Below are 22730 nucleotides of genomic sequence, written 5' to 3'. Positions count from 1 at the left end.
TACCTTGCTTACCTCTACTGTGTGATATTTTAAAATATCTTTTGCTGTGTCTTTTTAATGCCTTGAACCTTCCTGCCATAGCATTCATCCATATTATACGGTAGATTTATTTTTTAAATATTTATTTATTTGGCTGCTCCGGGTTTTAACTGCAGTGTGCAGGATCCTCGATCTTTATTGTGGTGTGTGGGCTCTTTAGCTGTGGCATGCGAACTCTTAGTTGTGGCATATGGGATCCAGTTCCCTGACCAGGGATTGAACCCAGGCCCTCTGCATTGGGAGTGCAGAGTCTTAGCCACTGGACCACCAGGGAAGTCCCTGTGTGGTAGTTTTTGATACTATTTCTATGCTTCCTCCAGCAAGCCTTCACACGCCTCAAATACCAGGTATTTTTCTTCTTTTTTTCTTAAAAATTAACATTTTTGTGTATTTTGATACAGTATCATAGACATCTATTAATTTTAGACAGGAAAGATAGTATAAATCTTGGGCAGAAGATAATGTGTCTTTGAAGAGGAAGCCTCTATAAGATGTCAAATACCAGCTTGGTGACTATGTCTTATTTAATTTTGTGTTTTTGACATTTAGCATAGTGACTTAGAAACAGCAGATACTCAATAAATATGTGTTGAAAAAAATGAATAAATAAATGAATGATACCTCTCTACTCATATTATCTTAAAAACAGGTAGGGACCATTTATTCTAATTGACCTACCTCCTCACCATTTCTCTTCAGGTCTTTTCTATTTCTATTTTCTCATTCATTCATTAATTCAGAAAATATTTGTTGAGCTCCTCAGTTCAGTTCAGTTCAGTCACTCAGTCGTGTCCACCTCTTTGTGACCCCATGGACCACAGCACGCCGGGCCTCTATGTGCATCACCAACTCCCAGAATTTACCCAAACTCATGTCCATTGAGTCAGTGATGCCACCCAACCTTCTTATCCTTTGTGGTCCCCTTCTCCTGCCCTCAATCCCTCCCAGCATCAGGGTCTTTTCCAGTGACTCAGCTCTTCACTTCAGGTGGCCAAAGTATTGGAGTTTCAGCTTCAACATCAGTCCTTCCAGTGAACACCCAGGACTGATCTCCTTTAGGATGGACTGGTTGGATCTCCTTGCAGTCCAGGAGACTCTCAAGAGTCTTCTCCAACACCACAGTTCAAAAGCATCAATTCTTCAGCATTCACATCTATACATAACTACTGGAAAAACCATAGCCTTGACTAGATGGACCTTTGTTGGCAAAGTAATGTTTCTGCTTTTTCATATGCTTCCTTCCAAATCTTTTAATTTCATGGCTGGAATCACCCTCTGCAGTGTTTTGTTGAGCTCCTGCTATATGTCAAATGTGATAATAGCCACTGGAGATATAATGGTGAATAAAACACTTCATCTCTACTCTCTCAGAGTTTATAATTTAGTGGGAAATAGCAGTTAGAACACAATGTGAAGCTGTTTCAGTGAGGGAAGTACACTAGAGTATTATGAGAACATGTAAGAGAGGTACCTAACTTGGGGCTCTCGAGAGGCTTTTTAAAGAAAGTAAAGACGTGAGAAATGAGTAGGGTTACTCATAGAAGGCTAAAGGAATGCCAGTACAGAGATGTGCCAGACTCAGAGCTTTCTTTCTAGCTTCTTCAACTGTGAATTTTCTCCTTTTTTCCTTCCTGCCTGCCTATGTATAGTCCAGTCTTCACGATGTAGTTGAAAGCTTACCTCCTCAACTGTAATATTCATGTTTCCTTTCTTTGAATTAAACTTAGCATTCGTTTGTCTCTTATTTTCACTTTAGTTGCCTTAAATATATTGTTAACCTGTCCTAGAGGGCAGAAAGTATACCTTATTTACCTCTCTTCCTGTCTTTGATAATGCCTGATTAGATATATTGCTGTCTATCCAGTAAGGATTTAATAAATGCTTGCTGAATAGTTATAAAGGGGACAAAAAGAAATAATACATGTATTTTAAGGTTTCACATACTCTGTGAGGCTGCACCTCAAACTATACCGTATGTTCAAGATCAGAGCAAGAGAGGGGTTTTGAAAACTGTCCAAGCATTCATCCCCCTCTTTTTTGCACCATCTCACGGAATACACGTGTAGATTGTTGGCAGGGAAATAGTTGCAGTTAATGAAATTGTCAGTTTGAGAATGAGTGTTGTGTCTTTGTGTTTCGTATGTGCTTTGAAATATTTTGGAATGTTTTTAAGAACATCAACACTTGGATTTTTAAACTAAATAAATGTTCTAGGTCATATGAAAACACTGTTAAATTTTAATCAGTACCAAAATTTCAACTCCATCTGCTCTAAAAGTGCAAAACCCATTTAAAACACTTAATAGCATCTAAAGCTTTCTTGCCCTTGAAGGATTTTATTCTGCATTGGAATCAGGCTGTCTCTGACATTGGTAACTTGGTTGGATACATATGATTGACTTGAAGATGTAGGCTCTGTGTCAGCCTGTTACCTTTGTAACGCAGCATTTGCTGAGTACACACTACTCCAATTTTGAACACCATATACAAACTATGTGCATGTATTTGCTATTTTTTAGGAACTTATTTCAATTTCCAGAACCTATAAATTTATTGGAGTGTATTGACAGCGCATTTAGCAGCCGAATGAAAATATTAAGGCAGAGTATGAATCACTGTCAGTCTCTCAGTTCAGTCGCTCAGTCATGTCCGACTCTTTGCTCCTTGTTTTCAATGACTATACTATGCTGCCTCTCTGAATATAGACACCTATATGAGGCACTGATAAGGAAAGATGATCAAAGTAGACTATTAGGACAGGTGGAAAGCAAGCTACTGAACAATATGTGAAATCCATTTGTTTTTAAAAATCAGACAGGTGAAGACGGAGTTCAGTTGAGTTCAACTCAGTCACTCAGTTGTGTCTGACTCTTTGAGACACCATGGACTGCAGCATGCCAGGCTTCCCTGTCTGTCACCAACTCCCAGAGTTTACTCAAGCTTATGTCCATTGAGTTGGTGATGCCATCCAACCATCTCATCCTCTGTCGGCCCCTTCTCCTCCCGCCTTCAGTCTTTGCCAGCATCAGGGGCTTTTCCAGCAAGTCAGTTCTTCACATCAGGTGGCCAAAGTACTGGAGTTTCAGCTTCAGCATCAGTCCTTCCAATGAATATTCAGGACTGATTTCCTTTAGGATGGACTGGTTGGATCTCCTTGCAGTCCAAGGGACTCTCAAGAATCTTCAACACCATGGTTCTAAAGCATCAATTCTTTGGTACTCAGCTTTCTTTATAGTCCAACTCTCATATCTATACATGACCACTGGAAAAACCATAGCCTTGACTAGAGGGACCTTTGTTGGCAAAGTAATGTCTCTGCTTTTGAATATGCTGTCTAGGTTGATCATAACTTTTCTTCCAAGGAGTAAGTGTCTTTTAATTTCATGGATATTTTTTATCAGCACTGGAGTATTAGATGTTTCTGGCAAATACAAAAAAAAATGTATCTAAAGCTAAGTATAACAGATCATACTTTTGAGTTAATTTTCATCTAAAGTTAACAGTGTCAAATCATTATCCCAAGTGAACTTCAGAATTCAAACCAAAAAAATAAATGGTTTCATTATGGAATTGAATGACATAAGCTGAACTTGGGCCTATAAACCTAGAACTTCAGAGTTTTAACCTCTCTTTAGCATAATCTCTTTGTGGCCTTGGGCAAGTTGCTTCACAAAAACAGAAGACAGACAATCAAAATGAGAATGACAAAGGTGTAGAGATCTAGCTTTTAAAGCATTTAAGTGGATGTTTTTCCTAGCTGTTCAGCCTTTCCGTTTTAAACCTGATTTCTCTGTCTTTTATATTCTGCCTTCTGCTGTATTTATATCCTGTTTTCTTACAAAGACACACCATGTCCTTTAGAAGCATGTTTTATGAAGTAATAGATGTATAGGCCTAGGATTTTAAAAATTATACAAAGTAAAATTTTTTTCATGTATTTATGTTTGTGTGTGTGTATATATATAAGACATTTCTATATAGGTTACTGTTCACTAAATCATTCACTTCACATCCTAATACGAGATATCACTGAGGAATGGCTCACATTCATTTACATTTGGCTAATAGGAATATAAGAGATTTAAAATTCATATTTGTGGTTGAAATAATTACTCCCTGGGTTATTTTCCAGAGAATCACATGTGTTTTGTATTGCTGTAGGGCAGGACTAGATTTAGCTATTTGCCTAAGGATGAATAATCCAGGTGTTGGCCAAATGACTTTTAGATGGGAAGTAGAGAAACATCCTTAAAATCCTTTTTATCTTTTCTGATCCTGATATTAGACTGTCAAAGAAAACACCCTTTGACAGCCATATTTCAGTGCCCTTTGGAGCAATGAAATAGTGTGAGAATGACTGGTTTTTGAATTTTGCGTACATTACTTGTATTTGCAAATTCTTTTAGGACCACCAAAATATGCTTACTTTTTTAAAAATGTTATGATTCATAATATATTGATAACATTTCTTGGAAGATAAAGTTATTTTGATAATATTTACCTGTCCTGCCTCTTGAGAAATCTGTATGCAGGTCAGGAAGCAACAATTAGAACTGGACATGGAACAACAGACTGCTTCCAAATAGGAAAAGGAGTATGTCAAGGCTGTATATTATCACCCTGCTTATTTAACTTATATGCAAGTACATCATGAGAAACGCTGGGCTGGAGGAAGCACAAGCTGGAATCAAGATTGCCAGAAGAAATATCAATAACCTCAGATATGCAGATGTTCAATTCAGTTCAGTTCAGTCACTCAGTCGTGTCCGACTCTTTGCGACCCCATGAATCCCAGCACGCCAGGCCTCCCTGTTCATCACCATCTCCCGGAGTTCACTTAGACTCCCGTCCATCAAGTCCGTGATGCCATCCAGCCATCTCATCCTCGGTCGTCCCCTTCTCCTCCTGCCCCCAATCCCTCCCAGCATCAGAGTCTTTTCCAGTGAGTCAACTCTTCTCATGAGATGGCCAAAGTACTGGAGTTTCAGCTTTAGCATCATTCTTTCCAAAGAAATCCCAGGGTTGATCTCCTTCAGAATGGACTGGTTGGATCTCCTTGCAGTCCGAGGGACTCTCAAGAGTCTTCTCCAACACCACAGTTCAAAAGCATCAATTCTTCGGCACTCAGCCTTCTTCACAGTCCAACTCTCACATCCATACATGACCACAGGAAAAACCATAGCCTTGACTAGCCAGACCTTAGTCAGCAAAGTAATGTCTCTGCTTTTTTTTTTAAAATTAATTAATTAATTAATTAAAAAATGTAAAATCTTTAATTCTTACATGCGTTCCCAATGTCTCTGCTTTTGGCTATACTATCTAGGTTGGTCATAACTTTTCTTCCAAGGAGTAAGTGTCTTTTAATTTCATGGCTGCAGTCACCATCTGCAGTGATTTTGGAGCCCCCCAAAATAAAGTCTGACACTGTTTCTACTGTTTCCCCATCTATTTCCCATGAAGTGATGGGACCGGATGCCATGATCTTCGTTTTCTGAATGTTGAGCTTTAAGCCAACTTTTTTGCTCTCCTCACCACCCTTATGGCAGAAAGTGAAGAAGAACTAAAGAGCCTCTTGATGAAAGTGAAAGAAGAGAGTGAAAAAGTTGGCTTAAAGCAGCTCAACATTCAGAAAACGAAGATCATGGCATCCGGTCCCATCACTTCATGGCAAATGGATGGGGAAACAGTGGAAATAGTGGCTGACTTTATTTTTCTGAGCTCCAAAATCACTGCAGATGGTGATTGCAGCCAAGAAGTTAAAAGACGCTTACTCCTTGGAAGGAAAGTTATGACCAACCTAGACAGCATATTAAAAAGCAAAGACATTACTTTGTCAACAAAGGTCCATCTAGTCAAGGCTATGGCTTTTCCAGTGTTCATGTATGGATATGAGAGTTGGACTATAAAAAAGCTGAGCACCGAAGAATGGATGCTTTTGAACTGTGGTGTTGGAGAAGACTCTTGAGAGTCCCTTGGATTGCAAGGAGATCCAACCAGTCCATCCTAAAGGAGATCAGTCCTGGGTGTTCTTTGGAAGGACTGATGCTGAAGCTGAAACTCCAATACTTAGGCCACCTGATGTGAAGAACTGACTCATTGGAAAAGACTCTGATGCTGGGGAAGATTGATGGCAGGAGGAGAAGGGGACGACAGAGGATGAGATGGTTGGATGGCATCACCGACTCAATGGACATGGGTTTGGGTGGACTCCGGGAGTTGGTGATGGACAGGGAGGCCTGGCGTGCTGCGATTCATGTGGTCGCAAAGAATCGGACACGACTGAGCGATTGAGGTGAAGTGAACTGAACTGAACTCTATTTTTAGCTCTCACAATGACAGACTATGAACCTTGAAAAAATCATCATGATTGTTATTGAAATTACTAAGTATACAGAGGTATGAATTGTGTTTACCTGGGACACGCACACACACACTACACTATTGTATTCGGTTGTAGAAGCTGTAGATGTGCTCAACAGGTTGTGTTCAATTTTGATAGAGGGCAGGACAAATAGGCTTCATTATGACAGTTCCTATGGTATATGAATGCTTAATAATGCCCTAGACTTAATTTATAACTAATTTGCTGTGGACGTTTGGAAGAATTTTAAACTATCTGGGTTAAGATTAGAATGAATTCTAAGTAAATGTATCTGTTGCCATTTTAAAATTAAGAATAGAAAGATGCTTTATATACTCTAAAAGATATTTTCTGTATTGCTTTTTTTTACACTACATTTAAGAAACCAAAATAACCAACCTAGAAATGAAAGATGATGTATAAGAAAATTTCATATTAGTTAATTTCTTTTAAGATGAATATGTCAATTATTCAGTATTATAATTGAATATAGCCAGGTTTTTGAGTTTCTCTTTTTAGTATTTTAAAAGACACCACGATATTATGTTTCTATATGCAGTATTGTAGTGAATATGATTATTACCTTAAATAAATGACATTTTTCAGTAGCCAGAAATCAGGGTTTTTAATTGCTATTTTGTGAATTTTATAAAATCTCATCTCAAAGTACTTTGTTAGTATTTGAATGGTAGGTATGATGGTACACAGAAAATAAAATAAATCTTTTAAAGCAAAGTACCTTATTTTATGACTGCCTAAAATATATACTTATACCTTTATTATTATTCATTTATATATATTATTATATATTATTCATTAATATAACTTCAATTTTATATTTCATTTTATTTACCATATGCTTGCTTTGAATAAAATTATAGGAGACTTAAAAAATAACTATCCCCTCTCTTTTAAGGAAAAAATCATCACACTTATTTACTTAAGTAAATTCCATTAGTGGTAGTATTTCTCTTGGCTGGTTGTTCAGCCACTAGAGTCCCTTGTGACCTTGGGTATGTATTCGAAGAGGTGACTGCTGGTTTGTGATGTTCTGAATTTTCTGGTAGCTTGCCTGTTGCCTGCCTCTGGGTTTGTCATCGCCCTTATGCTGACTTAGGCAGTATTCCTTCAGTCTCTTATCTCCAGGCTTTGATGCATATGTTCTGAAGGTGGCCACAGTGACTTTGGGTAGCAGCAGATGGTGAACCTTCAGGCTGCCACCGGCTATACTGGTGTTAAGTTGGAAAGTTAACGTTTGATGAAGAATCAGTAGTGCATATGAAAGAGCTTTCACTGCTGAAATATCTTTTAATTAAAAAATTAGCATACTCAAACCTTTGCAAATGTGTGGGCATTTAAAGAAGTCTAAGATCAGTTGTTTTCTCATAGAGAAATTAGTTATTTACCAGCTTAGTTTTGTGTTGCTTGCTTGTCCTAATGTCATTCTTTCCCCTTGTTCCTGCCCCAATTTGTTTGTAGTTAAGGCAGATAAGAAAGTTAGGTAAACTGAAATGGGATGTTTTGGGGAATTAAATGTGTTTGGATAAACATTTAAACTATATTTTTATTTATGATAATTTGACATTTAATAACTGGAAAACAATGTGGATCTTGCATACTACTTCCATATAATCCTAGTAGATCAGTTCTGTTGTTTCCTGCCTTTGAAGATATTTCTAGGCTATATAGATGCCTAGAGAACTCAGCCCACTTCAAAATGATATCTCACCTTGCTGTAAGCTGCTTGGTGATGTTTTTGGCTTTGCCATCAATCCACAGAGCAGTATCCTTTTGGATTGTTTGTTCACTTACTTCATGATGTTGTGTTATGTTGGAAATTCTAGCACCAATAAAGCACTAATAAGATGCCAAAGAATTTTTTTCTGTTTCCTTTCAGTCACAAGGGTACTTTTTATGCTTTACTGAAAACAGATCCTTGAACTCTCCATCTTTTAGGATTGTAAGGAGTTGTAAGTATCCATGTCAAATGCTGTTCTTCATACTTCAGTTCTTATCAGTGAAACAACTTCTGTGAGCACAGGACCATCAAGAACAGATTGGTTTCATGGCATAAGGGCAAGAAGTGTCTCTTCACTGTCCATGCTGATGCCCCTGGTGCTGCAATTTCTCATGGAAAAAAGTGGTAGGCTGAGCATCCTTTGTTTTTTAGTTGCTGGGCGGTGGTACAGGAAGCACTGCTAGTTTCTGATATCCAAGAAAGAGAAAGTTAGACCCTGGTGGGAAGAATTGGAAAAATTGTTGGTATTAAAGTTCACCAAGTACTTTTTGTTTTCTGGTTGTTGAATTTTTATAAGATATCTCTCATAAGAATAAGGTATGGAATTAACAGTCAAAATACATTTTGAATATTCTTAGCCTATGAAATGAGATGAGTTTTAGCAATGAGTGTAAGGAACATTTGATTGTCATCATGTGGTATTGACAGGGAAAGCAACGGTTTAGTACTTTAGGTTTGTGACTATTTCTACAGAAGAATAACATTACGAGTACCTATAACGCTGCGAAGATGAGTTTAGTGAATCTAATAATGGTCAAGTGTTGAGAACTATGTTGAGAAAAACTAGCTAACTTGTGTGATTGGGCTTCTCTGTTTTCTCTGCCTTCTTTCTTATGTTGATCTCCTTGTTCTCTGGTGTATTTATATGTGAATTCTAAATGGTATAACTTGCACAACTGACGTCCATTTAGATGACATCCAGACAACACGAACAGTACTGTGACAACCGTTAAAGGAAAGGCTGTTTGCCCCACTATGGCTGTCTCTGTAGGCTTTTCTTAAACATTAAAACACACACACACACACACTTTTATTAACTGTTTTGGAGTTCTGTGAAATAAGTGGCACCAAAGTAGTGAGAGATGTTCCCTTGGATTACCCAGGTAATCTTTCTTCTTAAAGGAATTGGAGCTGAAGTTACTTCTCCAGGCTTATAGACTTTGAATGTCAGCATTTAAATTAAGTATCTAAAAAAATTCAAAAATAGATGACATATAATCGTCACCGAAGGGAACTTTCTGCAGTTCCTTACCACGTTCATCATGTCTTTATTGCTGTTTGTTTCTTTTCTTTTCTCTAAATTTATTTTTCATGTGCCTAAAAATTAATTGTCATTTGATGCTTTTGATATGCTCTCCTGCCTCCCCTCTTTCCAGAGGCAGTACCTAGTTAAACTTAGTTAAATGTCAAGTCTTCCCCATTCTACTTAACAAAATTTACTGATAATCAACTGGAGCTTTTCTTGCTACTGTTGTGAAAGGAAAGTAGGCAAGTCTCATTGTGCTGGTGGAATTGAAGAACAGATGAGGCTAATCCTAGAGGGATAAGTTGTTTGCCTTTTTTTTTTTTTTTTCCAGTTAGGAGCAGTGATTCTATATATTACCATGGGCAAAGATGGAGTAATCTCTCCTGTTAGACCATATGCTAATATAGTGCTGATAAGTAAGTGTGAAAAATGAAAGGGAAAAATACATTAATTGTATTCTCTCAATAAGGTATGCCATCCAAGATAATTATTTCATGACAGTTTGAGTTATAGAACTTGTTTTATCATGAAATAAAAGCTGGTTTTAGGAGCCTTTTATTGGAAAGACAATTGTATCAAATTAGTCCTAGATTAGATTTTTGTCTTTATAAAGGTGAGCAAACCCATGAGCAGTTTTTAAATTGATGTGTTCTAGTCCACAAATGAACAAATTCTGTTTGAGGGTTAAAGAAGCTATTATTTTGTCCTTTATGCTGACAGCTTCATTACAGATTGGCCTACTGTTGGCATTAAAAAAATGTTTGGCTCCTTATGATCTTTGTGCATGCAACTATAATATTAATGCAGTGCCATAGCACTGTTCATTAAGAAATGACTCTAAATGAGGTTGAAGCGTGTAAATTTGGAAAGATACAGATGTTAAATGCAGTCGTTTCTCTTTGTATACAGCCGTATGGCTAATAATTTCCAAGTGGCTAAAGCTCTTGTTAGCAGGAGTGCTGGTGTGTTAAGAATGGCTCTATAAATAACTTTAAGAACTAAAGTTGAAGGTGCTTCTTTTAAAGACTATTGTTAACTAAACATTATTGCCAAACAGATGGAAAGCATTCACCAGCCTGATGTTTTTAGGTCTAATTATATTATCACCAGCCCTGTACGGCTCAGTTGAAGAGGTGTATCCAGAGGCCAATTTATAATCATTTAGCCAACACCTGTTTGGGAGAAATTGACAGTCAAAGGGCACATTTAAAAAAAATCACATATGTTCTTGTGTTTATTGCCTCAATGTGAACATTGTCTAGTCACAAACAAACTTGGTAGGAGAAGAAAGTAAATGTAAACAAAGAAGCCCTTCTCAGCCATGTTTATTGATCTTACTTTGGCCTTTTTATCTATACTTCATGCTTCATGGCTAAATGAGACCATCAAAGAGATAACACTGCTGATTTACACAGGTATATATTGTCCAGTCGATTAAGAAGCTTCTGGTAGAAAAAAGTTCTTTCCTTTGTACAGCTTCCATACCTTTGACCTGGTGAAATGTTTTGGATTGGAATCTGGTGAGTGACTTAAAAGAGTCACAAACCGATATGAAAACAAATGAGATTTAAGGAACACTGAATGTCTTTACAGACTCAGTAGATGTTTATTGAGCTGTCCTTTACAGGGGTGTGCCTCCTTTTGCACTCATGATATTAATTTGACTGTCAAGGTTCAGGTTCTTTAACTATAGTTCCTTGACTTGGAGGTTCAAGATTGGTGGTGAATACAGGTTCCAAGGGAGAGCAGTTTGACCCTTTCTGAGAAAGTGCAAACCTGATGATCCTACCAACTCTTTCATTTTAGTGTTTTTCCTTCTTCTGATATACTTCTCTATGGAAAGATATGTATATGTTTCCTCCATTTTCTTATCCCCCATTACTAACTCAGAGCAGTTCGCTTCTGTCCCCAGGTCACTGCATAGCGCAGTATTGAAAGTTATCAGTGACTCCCTAACTGCCTTAGGCTGTAGTCCTTTCTAAGTCCTTATTCTTCATGATTTCTCTTTGTTGTTTGGCACAGGTAGGTGATTTAGTTCAGTTCAGTTGCTCAGTCATGTCCGACTCTTTGTGACCCCATGAACCGCAGCACGCCAGGCCTCCCTGTCCATCACCAACTCCCAGAGTTCACTCAGATTCATGTCCATCGAGTCAGTGATGCCATCCAGCCATCTCATCCTCTGTCGTCCCCTTCTTCTCCTGCCCCCAATCCCTCCCAGCGTCAAAGTCTTACAGTCTCTTTTCCTGATGTCTGAACTACTGTATTTTCTGCATTTTGGGGGTACATTTCTTATGGTACTATGGTGGTTATTGTCTTGTATACCCTCAGTGTTCTAGCTATGTATATACAGACATAAATAGTATAGTTTAGCAGTTAAAGAGGAAGAACCCTGGAGCCAGATTGGTAGGGTTTAAATTTCACCTCTCAGTTCAGTTAAGTTGAGTTCAGTCACTCAGTCGTGTCCGACTCTTTGTGACCCCATGGACTACAGCACGCCAGGCCTCCCTGTCCATCACCAACTCCCGGAGCCTACTCAGACTCATGTCCACTGAGTCGGTAATGCCATCCAACCATCTCATCCTCTGTCATCCCTTCTCCTCCCGCCTTCAACCTTTCCCAGCATCAGGGTCTTTTCCAATGAGTCAGTTCTTTGCATCAGGTGGCCAAAGTATTGGAGTTTCAGTTTCAGCATCAGTCCTTCCAGTGTATATTCAGGACTGATCTCCTTTATGATGGACTGGTTAGATCTCCTTGCAGTCCAAGGGACTCTCAAGAGTCTTCTCCAACACCACAGTTCAAAAGCATCAATTCTTTGGTGCTTAGCTTTCTTTATAGTCCAACTCTCACATCCCTACATGACCACTGGAAAAACTTGACTAGAGGGACCTTTGTTGGCAAAGTAATGTCTCTGCTTTTTAATATCCTGTCTGGGTTGTCATAGCTTTTCTTCCAAGAAGTAAGCGTCTTTTAATTTCATGGCTGCAATCACCGTCTGCAGTGATTTTGGAGCCTAGAAAAATAAAGTCTGTCACTGTTTCCACTGTTTCTCCATCTATTTCCCATGAAGTGATGGGACTAGATGCCATGATCTTCGTTTTCTGAATGTTGAGCTTCAAGCAACTTTTCAGTCTTCTCTTTCCCTTTCATCAAGAGGCTCTTTAGTTCTTTTTCGCTTTCTGCCATAAGAGTGGTGTCATCTGTGTACCTGAGGTTATTGATATTTCTCCTGGCAATCTTGATTCCAGCTTGTGCTTCATCCATTCCAGAATTTCTCATGATGTACTCTTCAGTTCAATCGCTCAGTCATTTCCGACTCTTTGCAACCCCATGAATCACAGCATGCCAGGCCTCCGTGTCCATCACCAACTCCCAGAGTTCACTGAGACTCAAGTCCATCGAGTCAGTGATGCCATCCAGACATTTCATCCTCTGTCGTCCCCTTCTCCTCCTGCCCCCAATCCCTCCCAGCATCAGAGTCTTTTCCAGTGAGTCAGCTCTTCTCATGAGGTGGCCAAAGTACTGGAGTTTCAGCTTTAGCATCATTCCTTCCAAAGAAATCCCAGGGCTGATCTCCTGCATATAAGTTAAATAAGCACAGTGACAATATTTGGAACCAATCTGTTATTCCATGTCCAGTTCTAACTGTTGCTTCCTGACTTACATACAGATTTCTCAGGAGGTAGGTCAGGTGGTCTGATATTCCCATCTCTTTCAGAATTTTCCATAGTTTGTGGTGATCCACACAGTCAAAGGCTTTGGCATAGTCATTAAAGCAGAAATAGATGTTTTTCTGGAACTCCCTTGCTTTTTCGACAATCCAACGGATGTTGGCAATTTGATCTCTGGTTCCTCTGCCTTTCTAAAACCAGCTTGAAGATTTGGAAGTTCACAGTTCATGTGATCTTGAAGCCTGGCTTGGAGAATTTTGAGCATTACTTTGCTAGCGTGTGAGATGAGTGCAATTGTGCGGTAGTTTGAGCATTCTTTGGCATTGCCTTTCTTTGGAATTGGAATGAAAACTGACCTTTTGCAGTCCTGTGGCCACTGCTGAGTTTTTCAAATTTGTTGGTATATTGAGTGCAGCCCTTTCACAGCATCATCTTTCAGGATTTGAAATAGCTCATCTGGAATTTCATCACGTCCACTAGCTTTGTTCATAGTGATGCTTCCTAAAGCCCGCTTGAGTTTGCATTCCAGGATGCTCTAGGTGAGTGATCACACCATCGTGATTATCTGGGTCATGAAGATCTTTTTTGTATAATTCTTCTGTGTATTCTTACCACCTCTTGTTAATATCTTCTGCTTCTGTTAGGTCCCTACCATTTCTGTCCTTTATCGAGCCCATCTTTGCATGAAATGTTCCCTTGGTATCTCTAATTTTCTTGAAGAGATCTGTAGTCTTTCCTGTTCTACTGTTTTCCTCTAATTGTTTTTGTGAGCTTGAGCACATTAACAATTTTATGTTTGTTTTCTCATCTATGAAAGTGAGAGTTGCTCATTCACATCAAACTCTTTGTGACCCCCATAGACCCTAACCTGCCAGGCTCCTCTGTCCATGGACTTCTCCAGGCTAGAATACCGGAGTGGGTAGCTATTCCCTTCTCCAGGGGATCTTCCCAACCCAGGGATTGAACCCAGGTCTCCTGCATTACAGGTGGATTCTTTACCATCTGAGCCACCAGGAAAGGCCTTCTCATCTATAAAAGTGATTAATAGAAGTATGCTTAGCTCAGGACTTCCCTGGCAGTCCAGTGGTTAAGAGTCCACACTTCACTGCAAGGCGCATGGGTTTGATCCCTAGTTGGGGAACGAAGATCCCACATGCTACATGGTGTGATCAAAGAGAAAAGGAAAAAGTATACCTTCCTTATTAGATTGTTGAATGAATTATGTGATTTGATTCTTTAAACCCCATCACAGTGCCTGCTCAAAGCATTCTAGTAGGATAATTTCTCCTGTCTTAGCTATTGTTTTTAATGGAGAATTCTTAGTTATTCATATACATCTCTAGTCCTGACTTGTTTTCTAAACTCCATTCCCACATTGCTATCTACCTTCCAAACTTTATGCCTAAATTCATTCACATATGTTTAGTGAACAGTTACTTTGGGAGGTGGATAGGTTATGTGTTGCAGGAAATACAGTTTCTGCCCTGTATTAATTTTCTGTTGCTGCATTACAAATTGCCACACTCTACAGCTTAAAACAACTCACTTTATTATGTCAGAGTTCTCTGGATCAGAGGTCTGACATGAGTTGCATTGGGCTGAAATCAAGGTGCTGGAAGGGCTGCTTTCTTTCCCGGAGACTCTGGGGGAAAATCCACGTTCAAGCTCATTCAGGCTGTTGGCTGTATTCCTTTCTTCGGGGTTGTAGGACTGTGGTTGCTAGCTCTCAGCCAAGGGTTGGTCTTTGTGCCTAAAAGCTGCCTGTTCCTTCTCATGGTTACTGTGAGCTCCTTAGAGGTCTATGTCCTGTGTTTACATGTGGACCTCTGTGTCTTGGAGCCAGCAGTAGCACCTCTCTTTCATACTATGAATCCCTCTGATTTCCCCTTCTGTCACATCAGTTTTGTGCATCATTACAGTTCTGGACTGAGACAGTTCTCTAGGGGTTCATGTGATTTGATTGAGCCCACTCAGATAATCCAAGGTAATCTGTTTTAAGGTCTGTGTCCTAATTACATCTGCAGAGTCCTTTTGGCCAATAACATAACATATTCACAAGTTATGGAGATTAAGGTATGAGCATCATTGGCAACTGTTATTCTGCTTACAATATGCTGATGAAAAGCTTGAAATCTGGTTGGGATATAGACCAAAGTGACCAAATAAAACCATATTGAAGAGGCTGGTGTTGTATATAGTAGGAAAACATAAGAAGAAGAGCATCAGTGACATTTGAGCTGAATATGGAAATATGAGTGTTTGTTTGATAAGGGGCTGGGCGAACATTTCAGGGAGAAGAAGCTATAATGGTAACAGCAGTAATAGTAACAACGGGCTGTACCAAGCACTTTTAAAGATTATCTCACGAAATTCTCACAAATGGTAGATACTATTATTATCCACCATTATGGGCTTCCCTTGTGGCTCAGCTGGTGAAAGAATCGGCCTGCAATGTGAGTTTTTCAAATCGATACCTGGGTTTGATCCCTGAGTTGGGAAGATCCCCTGGAGAAGGGAAAGGCTACCCACTCCAGTATTCTGGCCTGGAGAATTCTACACAGTCCATGGGGTCGCAAAGAGTCAGATACCACTAAGTGACTTTTGCTTCACCTCACCATTATATCTTCTACAGATGAAGCTGTACTATCTTCACATATGGAGTAGGAATGGTAAAATTATCTTACTGGGTAATTGAAAGAATTAACAATGATTACACATGACTGAAGCATAGCACATAGTAAACACTGAAACCATGGTTGGCGAAAGAGAGTGGAGGGTGGAGAAGAGAAATGCTTAGGGGGTAGAATTGACTAGGCTGCTAGGCCACTGGTCATGAAGGTGGGGACAGGGGAGAACTCACAGGACTTAGGGAGCTTTTGGATTTAGGGGGTTTCATGGGTGATAATATTATTTAATACTGTTAAGAGGTGAAACTGGGATTTGTTTTTAGTGAGAAGAGGGCTTTGGGAAGAGGATGGGAGTTCAGGAGGTATCCATGCGAGTATTGGTTTGAGATTAGGTGGAGTAGAATAGGATCGATGAAGCACTGAGAAGAGGGGTCAAGGATGAAGTTGTCGCTGTGACTTCAGATTCATCAGGTCTTAAACAGATTCCTCATTTTAACTTGCCTGTTTCTTCTCAGCATTCTTTTATTTCCCTAAGCTTGATATCTTCTTTTACCCTTGGCTCCCAACTCACTGAAGAGGGCAGGAAAGAAGGCCTTGTATACAGTGCTTACAGATTGCCAGATGTTTACAGATTTCTCTGTGTAAGTTCTCCCGCCACGGCCCATTTCAGACTCTGCTGCTTTTGTGCTACAGCAGTGGAGTTCAGTCACTACACCAGAGACTACATGGGTTGCAAAGCCTAAGATATTTATTGTCTGTATCTCTCCAGGAATAGTTTGCCAGCCTCTGCTGTAATGTCTCCAAAATGATAAGATCAGCATGATATAAAATATGTAAATATCAAATATATTTATAAACTATAAATGTAAATATGAGAGGATAATTTCCTATCTCTGTTCACTCTTTTCATCAAGATGGGTAGGGGGGAGTAGGTGGTTTGAGGGGGTGATGTGTGAAATTATGAGGGGTCTTGACGTCATTTTTTGGATGTATGCTTTTTTTCCTGAATAAGACAAGTGGCATGATATAACATATTGACTATGCCAAAACCTTTGACTGTGTGGATCACAATAAACTGTGGAAAATTCTGAAAGAGATGGGAATACCAGACCACCTGACCTGCCTCTGGAGAAACCTATATGCAGGTCAGGAAGCAACAGTTAGAACTGGACATGGAACAACAGACTGGTTCCAACTAGGAAAAGGAGTACATCAAGACTGTATATTGTCCCCCTGCTTATTTAACTTATATGCCGAGTACATCATGAGAAATGCTGGGCTGGATGAAGCACAAGCTGGAATCAAGATTGCCGGGAGAAATATCAGTAATCTCAGATTTGCAGATGACACCACCCTTATGGCAGAAAGAGGAACTAAAAAGCCTGTTGATGAAAGTGAAAGAGGAGAGTGAAAAAGTTGTCTTAAAGCTCAACATTCAGAAAACGAAGATCATGGCATCTGGTCCCATCACTTCATGGGAAATAGATGGGGAAACAGTGGAAACAGTGTCAGACTTTCTCTTTTGGAGGGCTCCAAAATCACTGCAGATGGTGATTGCAGCCATGAAATTAAAAGATGTTTACTCCTTGGAAGAAAAGCTGTGACCAACCTAGACAGCATATTCCAAAGCAGAGACATTACCTTGCCAACAAAGGTCCGTCTAGTCAAGGCTATGGTTTTTCCAGTAGTCATGTATGGATGTGAGAGTTGGGCTGTGAAGAAGTCTAAGCACCAAAGAATTGATGCTTATGAAGTGTGGTGTTGGAGAAGACTCTTGAGAGTCCCTTGGACTGCAAGGAGATCCAACAAGTCCATTCTGAAGGAGATTGGCCCTGGGATTTCTTTGGAAGGAATGATGCTAAAGCTGAAACTCCAGTACTTTGGCCACCTCATGCGAAGAGTTGACTCGTTGGAAAAGACTCTGATGCTGGGAGGGATTGGGGGCATGAGGAAAAGGGGATGACCGAGGATGAGATGGCTGGATGGCATCACTGACTCGATGAACGTGAGTTTGAGTGAACTCCGGGAGATGGTGATGGACAGGGAGGCCTGGCGTGCTGTGATTCATGGGGTCGCAAAGAGTTGGACACAACTGAGTAACTGAACTGAACTGAATGTTGTAAAAAGAAAACCTGCCTACTATTTTGAGAATACAGCATAGGGCAGCAAAGATGGAAGCAGAGAAATCTGTTGGGAGGCCATTGTTATAATCCTGGTAAATCTTTGTTTCATTCAGGGTAATACCTGTGGAAGGGGTGAGGTGAGTTCCGATTCTGGATCCAGTTTGAAGATAGAGCTGGCAGGATTTGCTGATGGGAAAAGAGGATTTAAGGATGAGTCCAAGATGGAGAAGTAGCACCAGAAGGGTGCCTTGGGTTGGAGCCTGAGTTATTGAGATCACATTGTAGCAAGTGGCTACGTTTGAGGTTTTGGGAAGAAAATTGAGACTTCAATTTCTGTAAAACAATTATTTATTTATTTTTTACTTAGCCACTTAAATGTTTCATAAGAAGTTCTTTTTCTAAAATAATTTTTCCTTTTAAGAATTATATTTTAAAACAAATCTGGGGAAACATGGTAGAGTTTGTGAAATATGGCATTTTTAGAAAGGAAATACCCTTTGGATAAGATTTTTCACTGTGTGATTTGGTGACTTAAAAAAAAGCCTGTTCAGAAATTATCAGTTTTGGCTGAGTCAGTTTCAATACTTTCCCCCCAAACCTTTAGTATGGTTTCAAAAAGTTATGAGTTCGTATTTCATTGTATTGTAAATAATTTATTCTTCATGTCTTTTTTTGTAGGTTTTACTTGTAATGGACACAAGGACAGAACAGACATTTATTTTAAAAGTAAGTAGAATTTTTCTGTTTAATGAGTTTAGAAGTGTATTTTCAAATTATGCTTCTGAAAGAAAGTAGTTTTTTTTTGGGTGTTTGAATTTTTTTGTGTGTGTTTACAGTCATCTGGATTCACTTTACTGTGTGTCCTTCCATCACAGTTGATAAATACTCTGTAGCATACATTTAAAAAGAGTATGGAGGAAATACTTTAGATAAGTTGAAGACTCATTTTATGCTGTTTAAATGTATCTTGTATAATTTAAATACATCTCTAATATATTTTGCATAATTTATGAAGACTACATGCAATCATACATTTGATTATGATTACAGTTCTTAAGAGCTGAAATTTTTTTGTTAAAGGTATTTGGAAAAGTGTTATCTACATCCCTGGCCGTGTCTTTTACCTAAATTCAATTTCGATTCTCTGTATTACTCAATTTGTAATTAAGTGAATAAGGGAAGAAACCCCCCTCAATTTTGTAATTTCAAAATTGTATTTGAAGTGGATTTTGCTAGTGCAATATTCTAAAAGTATCCTAATTTTAAGCATTTCCTCAGCATCCAGAATTAATGAATTTCAAATTAGTGTTATATTTTTCTGATTTTTTCCTTTTACTTATCAGCATGGCAGTAGGTCACATTGACATACACTGAAATAAATTTTTCTCTCTGTGTGTACTTTACTGCTGCTATGTCCTCAGGTTTTTAAACCAGGGCGTGACGTGAGAAACTCCACATACCTTGTTCCTTTGGAGAAAACTTAAAATGATCTTCGTATTTTTGGGGGGATAGAATTTCAAAACTGCCCGTTTAATCTCGGAATACCTTTTGTGTCTCAGCAATTTGAATTGATCTCACGATATCTGCTGCTTTGAAGATACACATAAGTAAAATAAAACTTAAGAAAAGGTCATAGAGAAATAACTGTGTGTCATCCTGATGACTTAGTTTGAGAGCATCTCTAATAAAAACACTGACCCACGTAATTGATTTTAATGGCAGCTTTGTGGCATCTTCAGTGCTCTGGACTCACGCCAGATGCCATCAGCAGAGCCTCCAGGGACCGAGGGGCATAGAGCAGCAGATGAGTGGTTTCTCTGAAGCCCAGAGTAACTCGGATAGATTAGTTTGGTTGATAAACACAGAGCACAGCAGGCTCCAAAGGCAACTGAGGGTACAACTGACCTTTTTGTTCTCTGTCAGGGTCTAAGGAAAAGCAGTGAATACAGCAGGAACAGAAAGACCATCGTCCCCCGCTGCGTGCCCAACATGGTGTGCCTGCACAAGTACATCGTTTCTGAGGAGTCGGTGTTTCTTGTGCTGCAGCACGCAGAAGGTTGGTTTGCAGCTTAAATTGTTTATGCACTGAAAGCTGGGCAGCCTTCTCAGCTTTTTGGTGCCTATAATGTCCTTCTTCCTTCTGTCATTCCTTGAGTGGATAAAACATACGAAACACATGTAAGAAACTGTTTCCTTATTCCTCTGCTCGCCCCCTGCCCCCCACCCCCAACTTTGAGTTGTGAGGGACAATGAAAGCCCAGGCGAGCAGCAGATTTCATTTGAACTGTAGGAACATTCTTAGATACGCTTAACTGCTTCCTTACTCTGAGGATGGGTCCAATATGACGAGAAGTTTAATGCGGCCATGTGCTAAGAGGACTAGGTTTTATTTTAGGGATTTCTCTTGTTCTTTGCTGAAAAAAAATACATTAATGTTAGATGACAAAATGAAAAGCATCCCCTGAAGAATTAATTAATTACCTCCTTTCTTAGAAGGCGTAGGTATTTGCTTAACGTTTGACATTAACTAGTTATTCTGATCTGGGTTTTTATGAATACAGCCATTGGCATCACATATGGATACAAAGCAGAGGCGCAGTGCTCTGCCTTCAGACTCTTTATGAGATTTCAGCTCTTAGTAAAGGGAACAGGTGGCAAAAAAAAAAAAACATTTTGGTTTGTTTTTGCCCTTTAACACTTGAGTTTAAATAATTAGTCTTTTATTAAAATGAACACAGCATATAAATATAAATGCACAAGATAAGCATTACCTTTTGGGTTTTGAGAGATATTTTTTAAATGGTAAAGAAAATTAAATTATTTTCCATATTTCAAGAAGGTGTTGTTATTATTTCTGTGTCACTGAGAATAAAGAACTGTTGTGCTTTAGTAATAGGCTTAACATTTGAATTGAATGCATTTTGCTAGGAAAATGAGTCATTGCTTTGTGGAATGAGGTCTCTTATGATAACTAATGTAAGATTTTTGACAGGGGCAATAAACTATTAATATTGTTTATTATGAAGTACAGTGCAAGATAACTACAGATGGAGGGAAGACCTCCATATGTAGTATTTAATAGGAAATTCAGAAGGGGCTCCATGGTCTCTCAGGTATTAAGAGAGTTAATTGCGTGTGTGAATTGGATAACTAATTCACCTTTGTTCAGACATTATAGACAGCTTTTATCTGAGGATACCAGTGCATTACAGACATTATTGAATTAGAGGTCATGTCATCTGATAGCGAAATACAGCCACCTCTGGTGTGGAACAAAATAACTTGCGTAGTAATAATCCATAATAATTTAGAACAAGGTCAGTAGGATGAATGTAATTATAGCCAATATTCTATTACCCAGTGTGGATTATTCATGTTGGAGATAATCTGTGGTAAATTTTCAATCCTAGTTTACCTGTGCTATTTGAAGCTTCCTCTTCCTGTTTTTCCTTTTCCTTCTCCCAACACTTAATTTTTTTTTATGCCATCTTCTTATCATTTTTTATACTTCTTAAAGCTCATGTTTCAACTGATTTTACCTTGTTACTATAGAAGATGTTTATAATCTGCTTTAAAGCCATAGACATGTGGCTTTCAAATTTTTCACTGTTTTAGATTGTCTTCACCAAATCTCTTCCTTTGCTATTGACCATGCCTGGCTTTGAACAATCACATGGCCATGGAATTTGTCCTGAATTATTTAAATGGGGGGGAGATAGGTGGATGGGGGTGGGGAGAGGAGACGAATTGCTTTTGACAGTTTATTTCAGGTGTTTATTGTTTAATTTTAAAAAGATTTTATGATACAGATAGATTATAGTAGAAATAGGGACTCTGGATTCATTTAATATTCAGCGAATTTAATGAGTGTGTACTATCTATTCGGCTTTCTTTTCGATGAACAAGACAGAAAAATTAACTTACATTCTTCTTGTGGAGAGTCAAACAGAAAATGAAAGAGTGATAATATCAGTTAATAACAGGGGCTGTACTCATCTGTGGGGCTTCCCAGGTGGTGCTGGTGGTAAAGTACTGGCCTGTCAGTGCTGGGGATGCCAGAGACAAGGGTTCGATCCCTGGATCGGGAAGATTCCTTGGAGGAGGGAATGGCAACCCACTCCAGTATTCCTGCCTGGAGAATACCATGGACAGAGCAGCCTGGCTGGCTATGGTCCATAGGATCACAAAATATTGAACATGACTGAAGCGACTTAGCACTCACTCATACTCATTTTTAACATAGAGAGATCTAATAGCGAGTGACTGCGTGACAACTTTACTTATTCAAGGAAGCCTACACTAAAAAAGGGACATTTTAGAGGAGTTCTGAATGACAAAAGAAATAACCCGTTGAATGTAAGGTGGAAGCCTGTTCTAGGTATAGGGATCAGTGTGAAAAATCGAAGGCAGAAGCAAACTTGGTTGGTCTGATGAACAAGAATGGAGACCATTCAGTGGGATCCAGCAGTCGACGGCTTTGGTGTTGTATGAAGTTACGGAAGAAGCAGGCAGGAGCAAGGTAGAGACTTTGGCTTTCATTCAAGGGCATTGGGAAATGATTGGACATTTTAAGCAGTGACAAGATCTGGTTCACATTCAAGAAAATCCCTCTGACTATTACGTGTGGAATGGATTATAGAAAGTCACGAGGAGACGCAGTGAGCAGGCTAGTAAAGGAACCTGGGCAAGAGATGATGATGGCATGGCCTTCTGGGATACTATGGAGTTGCTTTGAGGGTAATCAATGGGACCCTATGTGGGCTTCCCTGGATAGCTCAATTGGTGAAGAATCTACCCACAATGCAGGAGACCCTGGTTTAGTTCGTCAGTCGGGAAGATCCTTTGGAGAAGGGAAAGGCTACCCACTC

The 22730-nt window shown here is 39.1% G+C and overlaps 1 protein-coding gene and 1 non-coding gene across 11 annotated transcripts in view; one reads left to right on the top strand and one right to left on the bottom strand.

Annotated features, from left to right (window-relative positions):
* RPS6KC1 (ribosomal protein S6 kinase C1) overlaps window positions 1-22730 on the top strand; it is a 210675-nt gene that overhangs the window by 138704 nt on the left and 49241 nt on the right. For all 10 annotated transcript variants that reach the window (XM_069544174.1, XM_069544173.1, XM_069544172.1 and 7 more), the window contains 2 exons: window positions 18541-18588; window positions 19786-19918. In XM_069544174.1, coding sequence (XP_069400275.1) covers window positions 18541-18588; window positions 19786-19918 — 181 coding nt within the window. The remainder of the gene's footprint in view (window positions 1-18540; window positions 18589-19785; window positions 19919-22730) is intronic.
* Window positions 241-313, bottom strand: TRNAG-CCC (transfer RNA glycine (anticodon CCC)). The gene has a single exon. It is a non-coding gene; the product is annotated as a tRNA-Gly (tRNA).

This window comes from Ovis canadensis, chromosome 12 (assembly GCF_042477335.2).
Source record: "Ovis canadensis isolate MfBH-ARS-UI-01 breed Bighorn chromosome 12, ARS-UI_OviCan_v2, whole genome shotgun sequence".
In the NCBI taxonomy this organism is placed as follows: domain Eukaryota; kingdom Metazoa; phylum Chordata; class Mammalia; order Artiodactyla; family Bovidae; genus Ovis; species Ovis canadensis.
Note: the sequence above shows the minus strand (reverse complement) of the source record. Positions and strands in the feature narration are given on the sequence as shown.